The 14,688-nt window shown below is 39.8% G+C and overlaps 1 protein-coding gene across 1 annotated transcript in view; it reads left to right on the forward strand.

The window, feature by feature from the left end:
* Positions 1 to 14,688, forward strand: part of LOC115358772 (voltage-dependent L-type calcium channel subunit alpha-1D-like) — a 68,070-nt gene that overhangs the window by 11,763 nt on the left and 41,619 nt on the right. The window contains 1 exon segment of the mRNA XM_030050780.1: positions 11,442 to 11,581. Within this exon segment, the coding sequence (XP_029906640.1) occupies positions 11,442 to 11,581 (140 nt within the window).

Below are 14,688 nucleotides of genomic sequence, written 5' to 3' on the forward strand. Positions count from 1 at the left end.
CTAGTCGCTTTATGAGGGTTTTTTTGTTGTTTAGATTATATTATTGGTTGTAATTAATTTCATTTTGGAAGTTTCCTGCTACAAGAGCTGCCTGACAAGCCCCTGTGGGTTTTATTGGCTTCTCTGGCACCTAACTTTATCATTTTTATTTTTCTGTAAGAAAGCTGGACACACCAACATCAGATCTTTTGCCTCTCTCATCCCTTTTTGTGTCCTTTAGTCTAAAAGCATCGCAGACCAGATGGGCTGTTAAGCATGAGTTTGCGCAGTTCATATATTTTTTTTCTCACATTACAGGACTGCTGGTTATCGAAGTTTAAATGTTTCAGTCAATTACCTCTCTCTGCTATTTGGAGCGGCCAGTGTGCAAAGTTGCCTCGGGCAGCTTTGGCAAGGTTAAAATGAATGTACATTACATTAACAGCCATTGCCAAAGTACATTTCCACACACGTTCATCCCTTTTTCAGATTTCTGACTATAAATAGATTATCAGTTATTGAATTATTGAAAGTTGGAAATTAATCATGAACCTGAAAAAGTTTTTATTAACTTAGTTATTGTTATTGGTAGGTACTTTTATTATTATATTAATAGAAAATGTATTATGTTAACCTGATTGTTGCACTTTTTATTGTTACTTGTTTGTTACATTATCAAAAGGTTATAATGTAGGTAGTTGTAATACAGCCATTTTGTCAATAATGTGGGGAAATGTTTTAAATGTGACAGTAGTGAGGTCTGATGACAGTATCACTGCCCTCATGATCATAATCTGTCTTCTCAGTTTGAATGATTTGCAGGTTTGTGTTGTTCAGGCATCGGCAGAGCTTATGTTGCCATCTGCTTGAAGTTCAAATCAAAGATCGTAAACATTTGACTGAGTAAACATTTGACTATACAGTAATAAATGTCGCTTCCATTGTCATGTTGCTCTGAGCTCTGATCAGGTGATTTTGTGCAGAGGCTTTAATGAGCAGTGCAGCTCTCAGCCAGTGACTCACCGCTGTGTGAACAGTGAGCACGCACATACACAGATAAATAATTAGTGAGCTAAAGTGTGACATTGAAGTCACCAGTGTATTAACTAGGCTCATGCACAGCATGACTTTACACAGAAACAACTTTAGTAGGTAACTTAACTGTCTTTGTTCAGGAATGAGTCTTACATTGTCATCACATCACAAGTTACAAGCATGGCAGCAGATTACAGTTACACACCTCGTCCAAGATGATAGATGAGGTATACAACTGCCATTTATAAAGTATTATAAAGATCGTTGACGTATAACTGCCTTTTAAACAATTTATTTAAATTTTTATCCCCGATCGGCGGCAGCCTTGAGGAGATATTGTGTTTGGTCCTGTGTGTGTGTGTGTGTGTGTGTGTGTCTGTCTGTGGCTAATCTCGGAAACCACTGGACCTATCAGCCTAACATTTTTTGTGCACAGTTATGTCTGTATGATGAAGAACCTCTCGTGGTCGCGGTGATTCAGAACCTTTGCAAAACGTTTGTTTTTGCTACTTCTACTCTCTCTCTTCATTCACTGTCTAGCTCACTTGTTTTTGTATCCTATTGTGGCCATGTTCACTCAGATCACAGATGAAAATCTAGGACATGTGTTGCATTTTTTTGGGTGACTTTACACACAGCTGACAAGGACGTCAACAAAACACAGAATGGAAAGACTGAAAAAAAAACCTCTGTAAAAAATGTCAGACTTCAGCTGCCACTGGTTCATAACTTATCTTTGCTTTTCTTTAGTGTGTGTGTGTGTGTGTGTGTGTGTGAGAGAGAGAGAGAGAGAGAGAGAGAGAAAGAGAAAGAGAGAAACCTTCAGTAGTAAATTTGAATTTTGCTATTTTAATTTGTGCTCTTTTTGAAACATGGTGTCTTTTGAAAGCCATATGCCTTCTAGCAAAGAGTCAGAAATGGCTCTTGAGCCACAGGTTCCCAACCACTGGTATAATGTTTGTGATAAATGAAACATACAGAGAACAACAAAAACCTAATCTTGAGAGGCTTTAGGAGTTTTACAGCATATCTTATATACTGTACTGTATTGTATTTGAATAATACAGTAATTTAATTTGTAATTTGATAATACAGTTGGCTTCTGAGCCTCTCCTCAGTTTTGCTTGTAGTCCAGAGAAGACGAGATCCACCTGCCGGAGATCTGCACTGCACCTTCCCAACCACAACTTAATAATCAATTAATTATGACATAATAGTTCCTTGCAACAAAACAGCAAATGAAGTATTGATTATTAGAAAACTGTGTATCAGTGTGTGGGTGTGTGGGTGTGTTGTGTTCTGTTCTTGTGTGTGTGTGTGTGTGTGTGTGTGTGTGTGTGTGTGTGTGTGTGTGTGTTTGTCAAGGCTTGTGTGTTAGTGACTGAGAGGGAGACTGCACTCGGCTCAGGAGAAATAAATTTAACAGGCGAGACTTGATAACCAAAGATGACATCAAATCCAAATGGGAAGGACTGTTGTAGCCTAAAAAAATGAAGAGAGATCGTTGAGGCTCACTAACTGAGGCAGAGCGGCTCCAAGAAAAGCACACTAACATTTTAGATCAGTTGTGTTGTTTTCCTTGATAGAACATTTGAAATAATGCTATCCTGGTGTTATAATGTAAAGCCTATCAACCATTAGCTTAGCATCAGCGTAGAAGCTTATTGTACAGGTCAGCGCTGCACCACTGTTTTCATTAAAAAATAAACAGATTTCAAACGCTGGTTACTTGACATCCTGGGTGCAGAGCTGGAGAGCTGAAGTTGGGCTCTTGGGAAGGTTATTTTAATTTCCTGAGTTTGGTCATTGCAGATTTCAGTGGCAGCCATGTCATGCATTCTTCCTTGCATGCACACAGATAATGCAGGCATGGGCGCAGTGCACATACTTGCACGCAGATGTATATTAAGTAAGCGCTACATGTGCGGCCACACAGTGCCAGAGACTGAAGCACAAAGTAAGCACGTGACAGTGGCGTGCTGGCTGAAAAACAGAGGGGAGCAGCAGTGTTTGCCTTTAAATTTGTAACTGGCTTTTTTTTTTTTTTTTTGTGTGTGTGTGTGTGTGTGTGTGTGTGTGTGTGTGTGTGTGTGTGTGTGTGTGTGTGTGTGAATCTGTTTTTCTTCTCCTGTCCCCTCCTAGATAATAATGTCATCTGAAATGAAAATATTATCTGAATATTTATTCCTCAAGCACCATTTTTTTTTTAATCTTTTATCTTTTATCTTTTATCTTGTTTTACTGTGTTTAGCCATGAACAAACAACATTTTCCTTTTTTGATTATATGGAATTATTTTTTTCTGCTCAGGTCGTGTTTAGTGGATTTAGCATTTCTCCCTTTCCTACCTCAACAATCAAGCATTTTCATGCATTTGGCTGTTGTTGGCATGATTAAACACAATCAGGCAAAGCTTTGATGGTTTTGCTAATGAGCTCAGGCCCTCAGCAGCTACTTTGGGCTGACGGACAGATGGCTGGTCTGCACAGGACACACTTTAATGTAATATTCTGACCCTGCTGCTGTAAGAAACATACATTGATAGGCTCCCTGTGTTGAGTTATTGCTGTAAAAAGCCAAACTCCCCAGCCTTTTACATCTGCAGCGCACAGTACTGTACACTGAGAGGGCTACATCTCTGTTGTAACACAGTAGGTTCACTGTGTAACTTTAGGGCAAAACTAAGCGATGCATAGCGAACCTTACGCAACAGTGTGATGCTTTATTTCTGTGTGAAGACATTCACAAGGTAGTGTGGGTACACTTAAGATGACCTGCACTTGTTGTAGTGTTTTCCTTGGCAGAGCGACATGCACAACCTTCCAGTAGTTCTGCCCGCCTCCACAATGCCACACACACACACACACACACACACACACAAATACACACGGACACATTGACACAGCCCTATAAATTGATCATGAGTGGAGGAGCATGTTGTTTAACACTCCTAACAGCAGACACACTATATTATGTAGGTTGTTTTTATTGTTGCATGTGGTGAACAGCTCAGTGTTGATTGCAGGAGCAACTTAGCTATAAAAAAAAATATTAAGTTCTTAACACACGTAGGCTGCAGATAAAATGTCTTATGTGATTTCATCAACATGACATGACAACACTTGCAAGACTATAAATGACAGTGAGTTAAATGATCAGTGTTGATCTATGGGATAACATTAGAATATAACAGCGAAAGAGGAACAGAGACCTTTTGATTCACATGAACTCTACATGCACACTGTGTGCTTAATTGAGATAAGTACAAGACCCTTGCATAGTATACACTTCAACAGCCATCTCAATATAGGCTGCACACTCAAGCACGCTTATTTACTGTGCAAACCTGCGAAAGTAGGCGGTGAAGAAGCACTAAATGCTGGCTTGCCCTAACCCCCTGGCTTGCCTGGATGGCAATGACTGATCTATACAGACAGGGGAAGGCAAGAGAGTTAGCTGGAGATGAAGAGAACATGGGGGAGGGAGATAACAAGAGTCAGAGGAGAGACAGAGTGATGAGGGGAGTCCTATATATGCCCACTCATTGTGTACAGAACCAAATAGAAAATGGCATTACAGAGTCACTTTGACACTCAGGAGATCACAGATCACATCTACTTACAAATAGTCACACGGCCAATAATGGGAGTTTTATCACTTGGTTAACAGTCATGTCTTGGCTTTTGTTTGCTTTGTGTATGCGTGCTGTTATATTGTGTGCATCGTGTCTGTGTTTTGCATTCCTGTGTGTATTGCGTGATGTATAGCTTATAGTTTGTTGTTGTGTTGTCTCTGCTAGGCAGCGCCGTGATAATAAACTGATATCAAACATGCATGATGTCACTCTGACTCATGTGACTCTGGGCTCACTGCCACACGCACAGATGTGCCTTTTCATACGCGCACATGCGGCAACACTCCATTCAGGTGGCCGTGCAGTCAAAAAATACATGAAACAGCCTTCCTGGGGAAAGTGTTCCTGCCCGTGGGCTGTAAAAAAAAAAGGACTAGTTCTCAGTTTTAAGAATTCACATATGCTCTTCTCACAGCCTGGGCAGTCAGTAGTCAATATTTGCCAACATGCGCAGATCTCTTCTAAATGAAACAGAACACGCAATTTGAATTTTGGATTTGATACCAGTGTACAGCCTGCAGCAGTTCATAGACGGGCCTTATGTTTGAGGTTTTTTTTTTTTTTTTAATGTACATGAGAAAGATCTTCATAGTATTGTATTGTCAGCCTTCAACAAAATGTGCAATACCACAATGACCGGAAAAACTTTTTTGCTTCTGTTGCAGTCGCTTGCAGTATTCAAATATGGCAGTGTTTTATAGTCACATGGCTCCTCCCAGTGCATTCACTCCTTTGATATAATTAACCATCTAGCATTGAGATTTATTACTGCCTGTAAACTTCTTACTCATCATTGTGGTTGCTTCAGTTGAAAGGCCTGCTCTGTCCAGTCATAGACTAATTCATCGGTACATTTTTATTCCTTTTGGATCAGCTTCCTACTCTGCTCTTACATATACAGAGAGCGAGATAATATACATAAAAAATAAATGAATAAGAACTAAGGTCAGAGCTGAATTAGGCAAAAGCCCCTTCATGTACTCTGGTTTTGAACACAGTGTTTTAATGTTGAAAGAGTGAGTCTCTGATCTTGTTTCAGATTCAGTAGTCAGTCGTCTTTGCTTCATTGAGTCAGTATTTAAATAGATTTGACCCTGTGAAGCTGATGGTTTGATGATGGTTTCATGCGATTGTAGCTGCGCTCTGAGTTTGTACATGGTTGTTCAAATGGTGCATTTTGTTAGTGGCTCTGCCCTGGTTAAAGCAGCAGTAATTAAAATTGCCAAGGGAAGGTTTTAAGCGACGACCATTTAGAGTCAACTGGCACGTTATTAAACGGTTGAGTATGCACAGTTCTCATACTCCTCTCGTGTCACTAATGAACTGCATGCTTTTTCCACATTTTTTTTGTCAGCTGAGTCTGAATAATTCTTCATTCTTATGATTTGAATTATTATAGTTATTGTTGTTGTACTATTAATTATTAATATTAATTAATGTATTAATTATATTGTATAATTAATACATTTTACGTCTTGCACTGTTCTCATCTCCAATGGCATTTCCAATTCGTGTGCACAGGATGTAATTCTTGGTTTTCCTCGTGTATTCTGGAAGATGATGATGATGATGCTGATAATACACTGCATGAGCATTGTAGATATCTGAGTTGCTCATAGGTTAACATTACCATTCTCCGCCCGGGTTGGTCATATGGCGAGTTATGTATGAGGATGCACGGTTCAGCGGGTTAGCATCCTTTATCATATGGTGAGCTGTGCTCTGCGAGCCTGTGAGATGAACTGAGTGGTGCTTGTAGACATGAACATTCGCCCTGTGGCACGCTAGTGATGGGGCTGCTCTGGCTCCGGGGGCTTGAGGAGGAAGGCGTATGCCGTGTGGTGTCCTGCTCTGCACGGTTACATGTGTTGTTAGCATGCATTTTAAAATATGAATATGTGGTGTGCTTGTGTGTGTTGTGTTGTTTTGCTCAGCTGCGTTGAAATAGGTAAGGGATACCTAGGAAAACTGCAGCAAGTGAAGTGAATATATTAGTTGTTGACAATATCTATATCCAGTATGTGTCTACTGTACGTGAAAATGGAACATACTACAGTAAATCTCTTTACAGCACAAATAAACTGAGATGAGTCAGAGATATTTATGGTCATCCCCAAAGGCCTGTTTCCTCTCTCTCTCTCTCTCTCTCTCTCTCTCTCTCTCTCTCTCTCTCTGTCTTTCTATTTATGCTACCCTGGATTAGCAGTTCAAGTTTGCTGATGAATGAATAAATGTGTTGTTAATTGAGAGGGAATGGTTATCATTTGCTATTAAACTTACATGCTTTCATGAACAAGGAAGTGGCTATTTGCATAAATTTACCAGAGCCTGGAAAGCCAAACTCACGTGGTGCTCACATCCTATTGTAAGCTTGTTTTGGCATCATCATCATCATCATCATCATCATCATCATCATCATCATCATCATTATTATTATTACAGACCACACAGGATCAAAGGATATCTCACTTTTAAGTCTATTTTAGTTTTAAATTCGCAAAGTTGCAATTTAGGGTTAACAACCTAGGTTAATATACACTTCTAGATTAATATACATTCACCCTGTTTTTCAGACTGGAGGGGAAGTGGTGATTCCATAAGAGGCTGAATCAAGTCTGATAGTTCCTGAATCCCAGTACCGGGCGTCGGGTTCTGCCACTTGGTTCTTGGTTTCGTGGTTTCATGCTAACTCTCTCTATCTATTACAATCATCTGTATACTTCAATTCCATCTGTATATTTCATATTCATTACCATCTGTATATTTCACATCTCATATCTCATATTCTTAGGTTAGGTTAGCTTATTGTATATTTTTAGTTTTTAGTCTTTATAATCTTTATTGTATATATTTAGTCTTTATTCTATTTGATTTAACTTTATTTTATGTTTCTACTGATGCTGCTGTAACACGAGAATTTCCCTGGTTGGGATCAGTAAAGTATATCTATCTATCTATATATCTATCTATCTATTTGATATTTGAATTCTGCACATGCAAAGTGGCTGATATCTACCTCATCACCAAAAGTAGTGACTGCATTTTGATTAGCATGGGAATTAGGTGTATAGTCTACACTGTATGTATTTAGTTGGTAGGTGAAGCTTATATGCGCTGGAATATTACTGCAGCAGTTTAACATTGGTCATTTTGGTCCGTAAATGCCTCTGAAATTGTTCACTTGTCACTCTGTCACTTTCCCTCCATCCCTATGTGAATCGTTCTGCTCTGTCCACCCCCTGCGGCACGAGCATGCTCTGTCATAGATGCAGCAGCTGTAAGCCCAACTCAACCTTTTACTTCAGTAACAAAGAGGCCCATGTCTCTTATTCTGGGCTAAGTAGTCCTCTCAATCTGCAGTAAACTGTTAGCAAAACGAGCCCTGCAGCCCACAGTACTCCTGCATTTATGGTGTCCAAAGAGAACACGGAGCAGGGGATTAAGGACTCCCTGAGGAAGAGTGTGTGGTTATATCTGTGTGTGTGTGTGGTGTGTGTGTTTTATAGCATTATGTGTCGTGTGTTTTGTATGAATGCAGTGAGATCCCCATATGTGAAGAGTTAAATGACTGTGTCTAATTCATTCACTATTCACTCCTTCCATAGTGCCTCTGGCTGTGAAAGAGACATTTCTGACAGTATTAGATTGCCTCAGAAGAGTATAGACAGATATTATGAGTCCCGGGCAGTGTGTGTGTGTGTGTGTGTGTGTGTGTGTGTGGATTGTATGTTGACCTGCCCTGCCTCATGCATAATGGATGAAGAAGGCCTCTCTGTGGTTTCATATCTCCTGGGACGACCCAGGGCTGTCCTAAACAGCTGAGTCACGCTGTGCCGTAGTCCACCTCATGCATACACACACACACACACACACACACCCTTCTCACTCCTCTGATACACCTGTCTCAGCAGCAGCAGCGGCTCCTAACATGGAGTTACCACCTTCAGCTCACTGTGTGTGTTTTCACTTTCAGCTCGCACTTCCCAGTTCACTCCCAGTCGACCTCAACCTGATGGCTTACTGTTCCTGTGTTCTCTTTGTCTTTGGTGCAGTGCTGAATTGCATTGTTAGTTTTAATGTCTCTCTGCCCTCTAAAGAAAGGCATTTTATTCAAAGTATAAGTCTCCCATTTTCTTTCTTTCTTTTTTTTTTTTTTTTTTACATCAGCCTCTGTCAAAAATGTATATATTGAGAGGTGGGACCATGAAACGTCTGTATTCTGGGACCTGACTGAAGCTCATATTACATTTAGGCTTTTTGGAATATACCCAGTGAGAAAAGTGTGCGGTGATGTGTGCTCCAGGAAAGCTCAAGAAGGCTTCTTCTTTTTTTTTTTTTTCCTTGAAACACTTTATGGAAGAACAAGATGCAATCTTCAAAGCCAGAGCATAAAAAAAGGAAGATATGACTTTGTGAACTTTGCTATATTGTCAGAAATTGTTCTGAGAAAAAGTTCTCCAAAGTTGTGCAAGGTTTTTCAGACTGTCAGAGCAGTCGTGTAGTAGCCATACATTAAAAAAACTGCAAGCATCTAAGAAAAGAATTCAGGTATTATTATTCACTGCAGCGCTGCGGTTACTCGACTCTCTATGATGAAATAAGAGCAAAAAGAGAATGTAATTTGTAAGACAGCTTGGTTTCGGCCTGTTCTTAAGTGCATTACAGGAATTCACAGACTGATAATTTTTTCTATTACCAGAACTCTGAATCATTTAGACCCACCGGTGTTCAGTCAGGCCTACAGCAATCTAAACAACAAGCAGATGGCCTCAGAAACATACAGGAAGATAGTATCGTGGAAGCTTGCTAGATAACTGTTCCTGTTTTTCTAAACAAATATGTGGACATAAGCAATATTAACCAAGCTTATATAGCTCAGGTTTGCCACTTCAGTCAAATTTGTATGGCAGCTGAAAAGGTCTCTGCATGACACACAGAGTATTGTAGGCATTTGTTTTGGGGTACAGGGCAGTGCAAAGCCGCTTCTGTCCATTAGCAATGTGTTTACTGACAGCCAACAAGCTACAGGCCTGCTCATCTAGAGAATGTCTGAATGTTTAAGTGCAGCCTTGTTTGTGGCTGCACGGCTGCTCATATGAGGAAGAGGAAAAAAAGCATTCACATAAACACATTTACGTTTGTGAGAAGGCTGCGAGTGCGGGTTTTGACCTTTTTGTGTCATGGCAAGTGATTAACCAGTGGAGATGGGCGGATTAGCAGAGCAGCAAGGTGATTTTTTTTTTTTGTAGAAAACTAATTCCACCAGTGCTTGAGTGTTCCCACATCCCCTCTGTCTAGCACAGTGGCTCATGGCGTGCGTCTAAAATGTGGGTCTTTTATCTTGGTTTTTAAGTGACACATTGAAAAAGTTTATATCAGACAAAAGAAAAACCAGAAGACCAGACCAGAAGACGAGAAAAAGGAGGTCATTACCTGATTAGACAATGGACAGTAACTAGCTACTATCTGTTAAGTTCAAATGCATTCAAATGTTCAAGTATCTACAGACTTGAAGTTTTTCAAGACTATGTTAAGGTTATTTGAACATCACAATACTCCCTGGTGGTTGAGACTCAGCTAGACATGCTTACCTTGAGCATGCCAGTACGGATGGCAGCCTCCTTTGAAAATATCACCCAGTTCTTCTGTGACTGAATCATCCAATAAGATACTAATCTGTCCGTTTCCATTGGTAATGGGCCTACAAAACTTTGGACTGTACTTTGTGTTCATAGTAAACCACTGGCAGGGATGGGATGATACAGGATATTAACATGGATTGTGATAAAACACTAATGAAAAGTTGACATTGGGTTAGTTGTCATTATTGGGATAATTGTGAATTTTTGACCATATTTTGATGATTATCGGGATAATATTGTGAATCTCAATTTTCATACCGTCCCATGCCTAACCACCTTTTTCCATGTCAGTTGAAATTTTGACCAGTCTGTTGCACATAGTCAAGTTTTCTTATCATGTCATGCTATGTTTCCACTGTCATTTTAACCTGGGTCTGTTGCTGGTGTTTCACTCCAGGTGTTACTAAGCAATGTCAGGGAGGTCAGCCAGGGGTTTAGAGACTATATGCATAGGTGAAACTGTGACTATGCATTCAGGTATGCGTTTGCCCTCATCTGATGGATTAAGAACCAAACGTGATCAGTCCGTGGAGGGTGGCTGGCTGGTCTGGTTGAAGAACGTCGTGTAATGACCTCACACACACTTGAGAGCGATACTATACAACTGAATGAGAGTTTTTACTTGTGCTTTTTAGAGGAAACGCAGAATGTGACTTTGATCAGCTGGATTATTTAGTCACTCAGCTTTTCTTGGCCCAAACACATCTGACTGGCTAATCCCAAAGCATCCTCTGTGTGTGTGTGTGTGTGTGTGTGTGTGTGTGTGTGTGTGTGTGTACAACTTATGCGTTCCCTTTGCAGTCATCTGTGTGATTGGCATTTACGTAACGATATGTGTCTCCTTAGCTTTCTCTCAAGCCTACTCATTTTTGCTTTCTTCTTCAAAGTCCCATTGTCTTTCAATGGGATTAGCTGCCTCACTCCATTGAGCACATTCAAAAACACCACAGAGCTGAATTGTGTGTTTGCTTGATTCTATATCATGTCTTCATCTCTGTTTGTGTCCGTAGGTGTTTCTGTGTCAGTCTCCCAGTGTGTTTATGCAAATTTTCCACCCAACATATTAATACCCCCCTACTGTTTTCCCTGTGATAATTCAACATTATTTAAATTCCCATAAAACCAACTGTCATCTTTTTTCTGTGTCTACAGGAAACAGTTGAGTATGCCTTCCTCATCATTTTCACAATTGAGACCTTTCTGAAGATTATCGCCTATGGTTTGGTGATGCACCAGAATGCATACGTGAGAAACGGCTGGAACATGCTGGATTTTGTCATTGTCGTCATTGGGTAAGTCCTTATGTTCACCACTTAGATGTATTGTTTTGGTTTTATAAATATAGTGAATAACATTCCTTAGTACTGCGTGCGAGTCAATGGGCATTTCTTCAGCTGATTCAAGAGATGCGGCCCATGCTTGCAGGCAAGGTCGTGAGTTTTTGTGATTTCAGTTTGGGATTAGGATTTGCACTCTGATCTCTCCTCGACAGTTGCGACGTACAGTATTCCTGAGACACGCAGACGGTGTTTAACTTAAAGTTGCTTAAGCCTCTTCTACAAGCGGCCAAGTGCTAATAGAGACCCTCATACGCCCACAGTATATGACCCAGAAAAGACAGAGAGAATAAATCAGAGCTTTACCACCACTGGAGTGAGTCACCATCTCGCCATACTTCATCTCCTCTCCCACCCTGCCTCCCATCTTTCTCTCCTCTCCTCTCTCCTCTCTTCCCTCTGACTCTCTTTTGCTCACACACTCTCCCATCCCACTCTTACTTACTGCGTCCCCCTTCCATTTTGATCTTCAAAATTCTAGGACTTCATACTTTACACTTCTCCACCTCACATTGCCCCTGTTCCTATCTCCTGCATCCTCCCCTCTTGTTATCTTCACCCTCATCACTGCCTCTCTTTTTTATCCCCTATCCTCCTCTCTATTTTCCCTCTATCTCTCCTCTAATACACACACAGTCCAGTGGGTAGCTAGGTCAGATCTCTGTCTGTATGTAGCATGCAGGGTTGATCTGCCATGCAGTCAAATGCAAAGACTGCCGCTCCTGCTGTGAAGACTGACTGTGGCTGCTAAATCACTGAAATAGCACACTAAAATAATCCTGTCAATACTGAATATCTAAATATAACTGTGTCAATATAGCTCTGCAATGGATACACAAATCACACTGGAGGTCAGCTACTGTTTCTTCCATATTACGACAGACCAAATTCTGTTCTGATATTTTACATTTATTTATGATCACTATAATTTATTTAAACCAGACCAGTTTCATTAAAAGCTAAACGGGGTCATGTTTGAGAAATGTAAATTCACTGAGCAAAAGATATTTGTGAAATTGAGAAACACACTTAAAAAATAGCAGTGAGGTCATGAAAAAGAATATTGATTACTTTTGCCTGAAAAGCATGTAACTCAAATTTTAACTTAATTTGACAAATTTCTGCAAGCCTTGGATTTATGAAACCTTTTTCAAATTAATTAGATTAACTGAATAATGTACAGCAAGTAACAAAACAAGACTGTTTTTCTTAGTTTCTGAAAAGTTCTTGAGATATATGGTTTTCACCCACCAACAGCAACTATTAAGTTTATTAAAGGCAAAAAAAAATCAAGGATTGTTGTCAGGGTAATTCTGAGGGGAAGCAAGAAAACTGAAGATGAAGAACATTTTTTATGAAAACTTTCAATTTAAATGATTTGGCTTCACTTATAAGGGAATCAGACGTATCACATTTTTGCTACAAAATGGGCAAGCTCAAGTGCATTCAGCGAAAAGGTGGCAATATATAAAGAAGGATGATCTTTTGAACACCAGTGGATGTGTAATGACAACCTCAGGGTAACATAAGTCTGAGCAGACTGTGCTTATGAGCCTAAAGATTCCCCTGCAGCCCCGATTGGCAGCTCCATTCAGTGCTTTTAGTACGCGGCTTTGATGTGATGTGTTGAGATGATTTCCCCTCATGGCTAGGTGAGGAACGTGTAACTGACTGTAATGAAGTGTCCTCTTTTGTGGGAAGAGGTTTGCTGCTGCGCCACAGCGAATCACTGTGATTTCACGATGATACTACTGTACAGCAGTGGCCGGTTCTTGTGGTACTTTTCTCGGCTGTATGCAGGGCTGCTGCTTGTGGGGGGCAGAGGAGGAGCACTGAGCCTCCAGGGAGAGAGGCAAGGTGCTACTGTACAAAGTCAGACACATCAGTGTGTGTGTGTGTGTGTGTGTGTGTGTGTGTAAGGGGTGGGTGGCATCTTGTCACAGGGCTCAGCATCCCTATCACTCCCTATACATTTTAAATATTTTTTCGTAGCACTGTATTAGAATATTATAAATATTTGGCATGCACTCTAGTAGGTAACTATTTGGCAAGAAAAAAGTAATTGCTGGTTATTATTTTGTCTACTTCTTCAAAAATAATACCCGTGTATCATGTGGAAGCATGTGGTAACAAGCTGTAATAGCAGATATTTACTGATATTGACATGAGAGGTGCATTGTGTTTAACAGTTTTGTAGTAAAGTGTGAAGATTTTGTGCTTTTTCAGTGTTACCAGGTTAATGTCTGTGTTATGTGTTATATTATGGGAAGAGGACTATGAATAAAGTGATGCCATTCACAGAAAAACTGATATTTTAGCGTAGTAACAATTCCTGACGACAAACACCATTTCTCAAAGCAGTATAACTTATTAAGTCAGTATTACTATATTACTGAAATAAAGTAAAATAAAGTAAAAACATATAATGTATAATTATACTGAGAATCTAGTTTTTGCTGTCAGTGAACAATACTTTGAGGAGGTGACAGTATTAAATATAAATGCTCTCACTCAAGGAAAAATGGTTGTAAAGACAACATTACTACCAAGTTACTGTCTTTGTAGAAAAAAATAATGCGTCAACCAGTCGAAGAAACAAAAAGAAACAAAACAACAAAATCTGAATGAACCATCTTGATCACGTCCTTAAATCATGTATGCGCGTTTCAAATTACTAAGCACTTTGGATGTTCCCTCCCACAACTATGACGTCATTTAGTGAATGAAAGTTGCTTTTTTTTTTTTTTTGCAAACGTTTCAGAGACGTGTTCATGCTCTCTCCTGGGCCACAGCCTGTCACTGCACCATAGGTGATAAGAATTCTTTAGTTAGTGCAAAATCATAATCACTTTGTTTTATAACCCTGTTTCCACAATGGCACTAATTAAGCAGCTGATGCTAATGGTAGTGCTGACTTACCAAGTGGTATTGTTTTGGTTTGAGTGATGTTTTTTATTTGTTATTGGTATCACAGTGAATTCAATTACTGTGAATGTCATCACTTTATTTATAACTTTCTTTCCACTGGATTTTACCCATGAATTACCCATGAATAGTGTTTA

This window comes from Myripristis murdjan, chromosome 5 (assembly GCF_902150065.1).
Source record: "Myripristis murdjan chromosome 5, fMyrMur1.1, whole genome shotgun sequence".
NCBI lineage: Eukaryota > Metazoa > Chordata > Actinopteri > Holocentriformes > Holocentridae > Myripristis > Myripristis murdjan.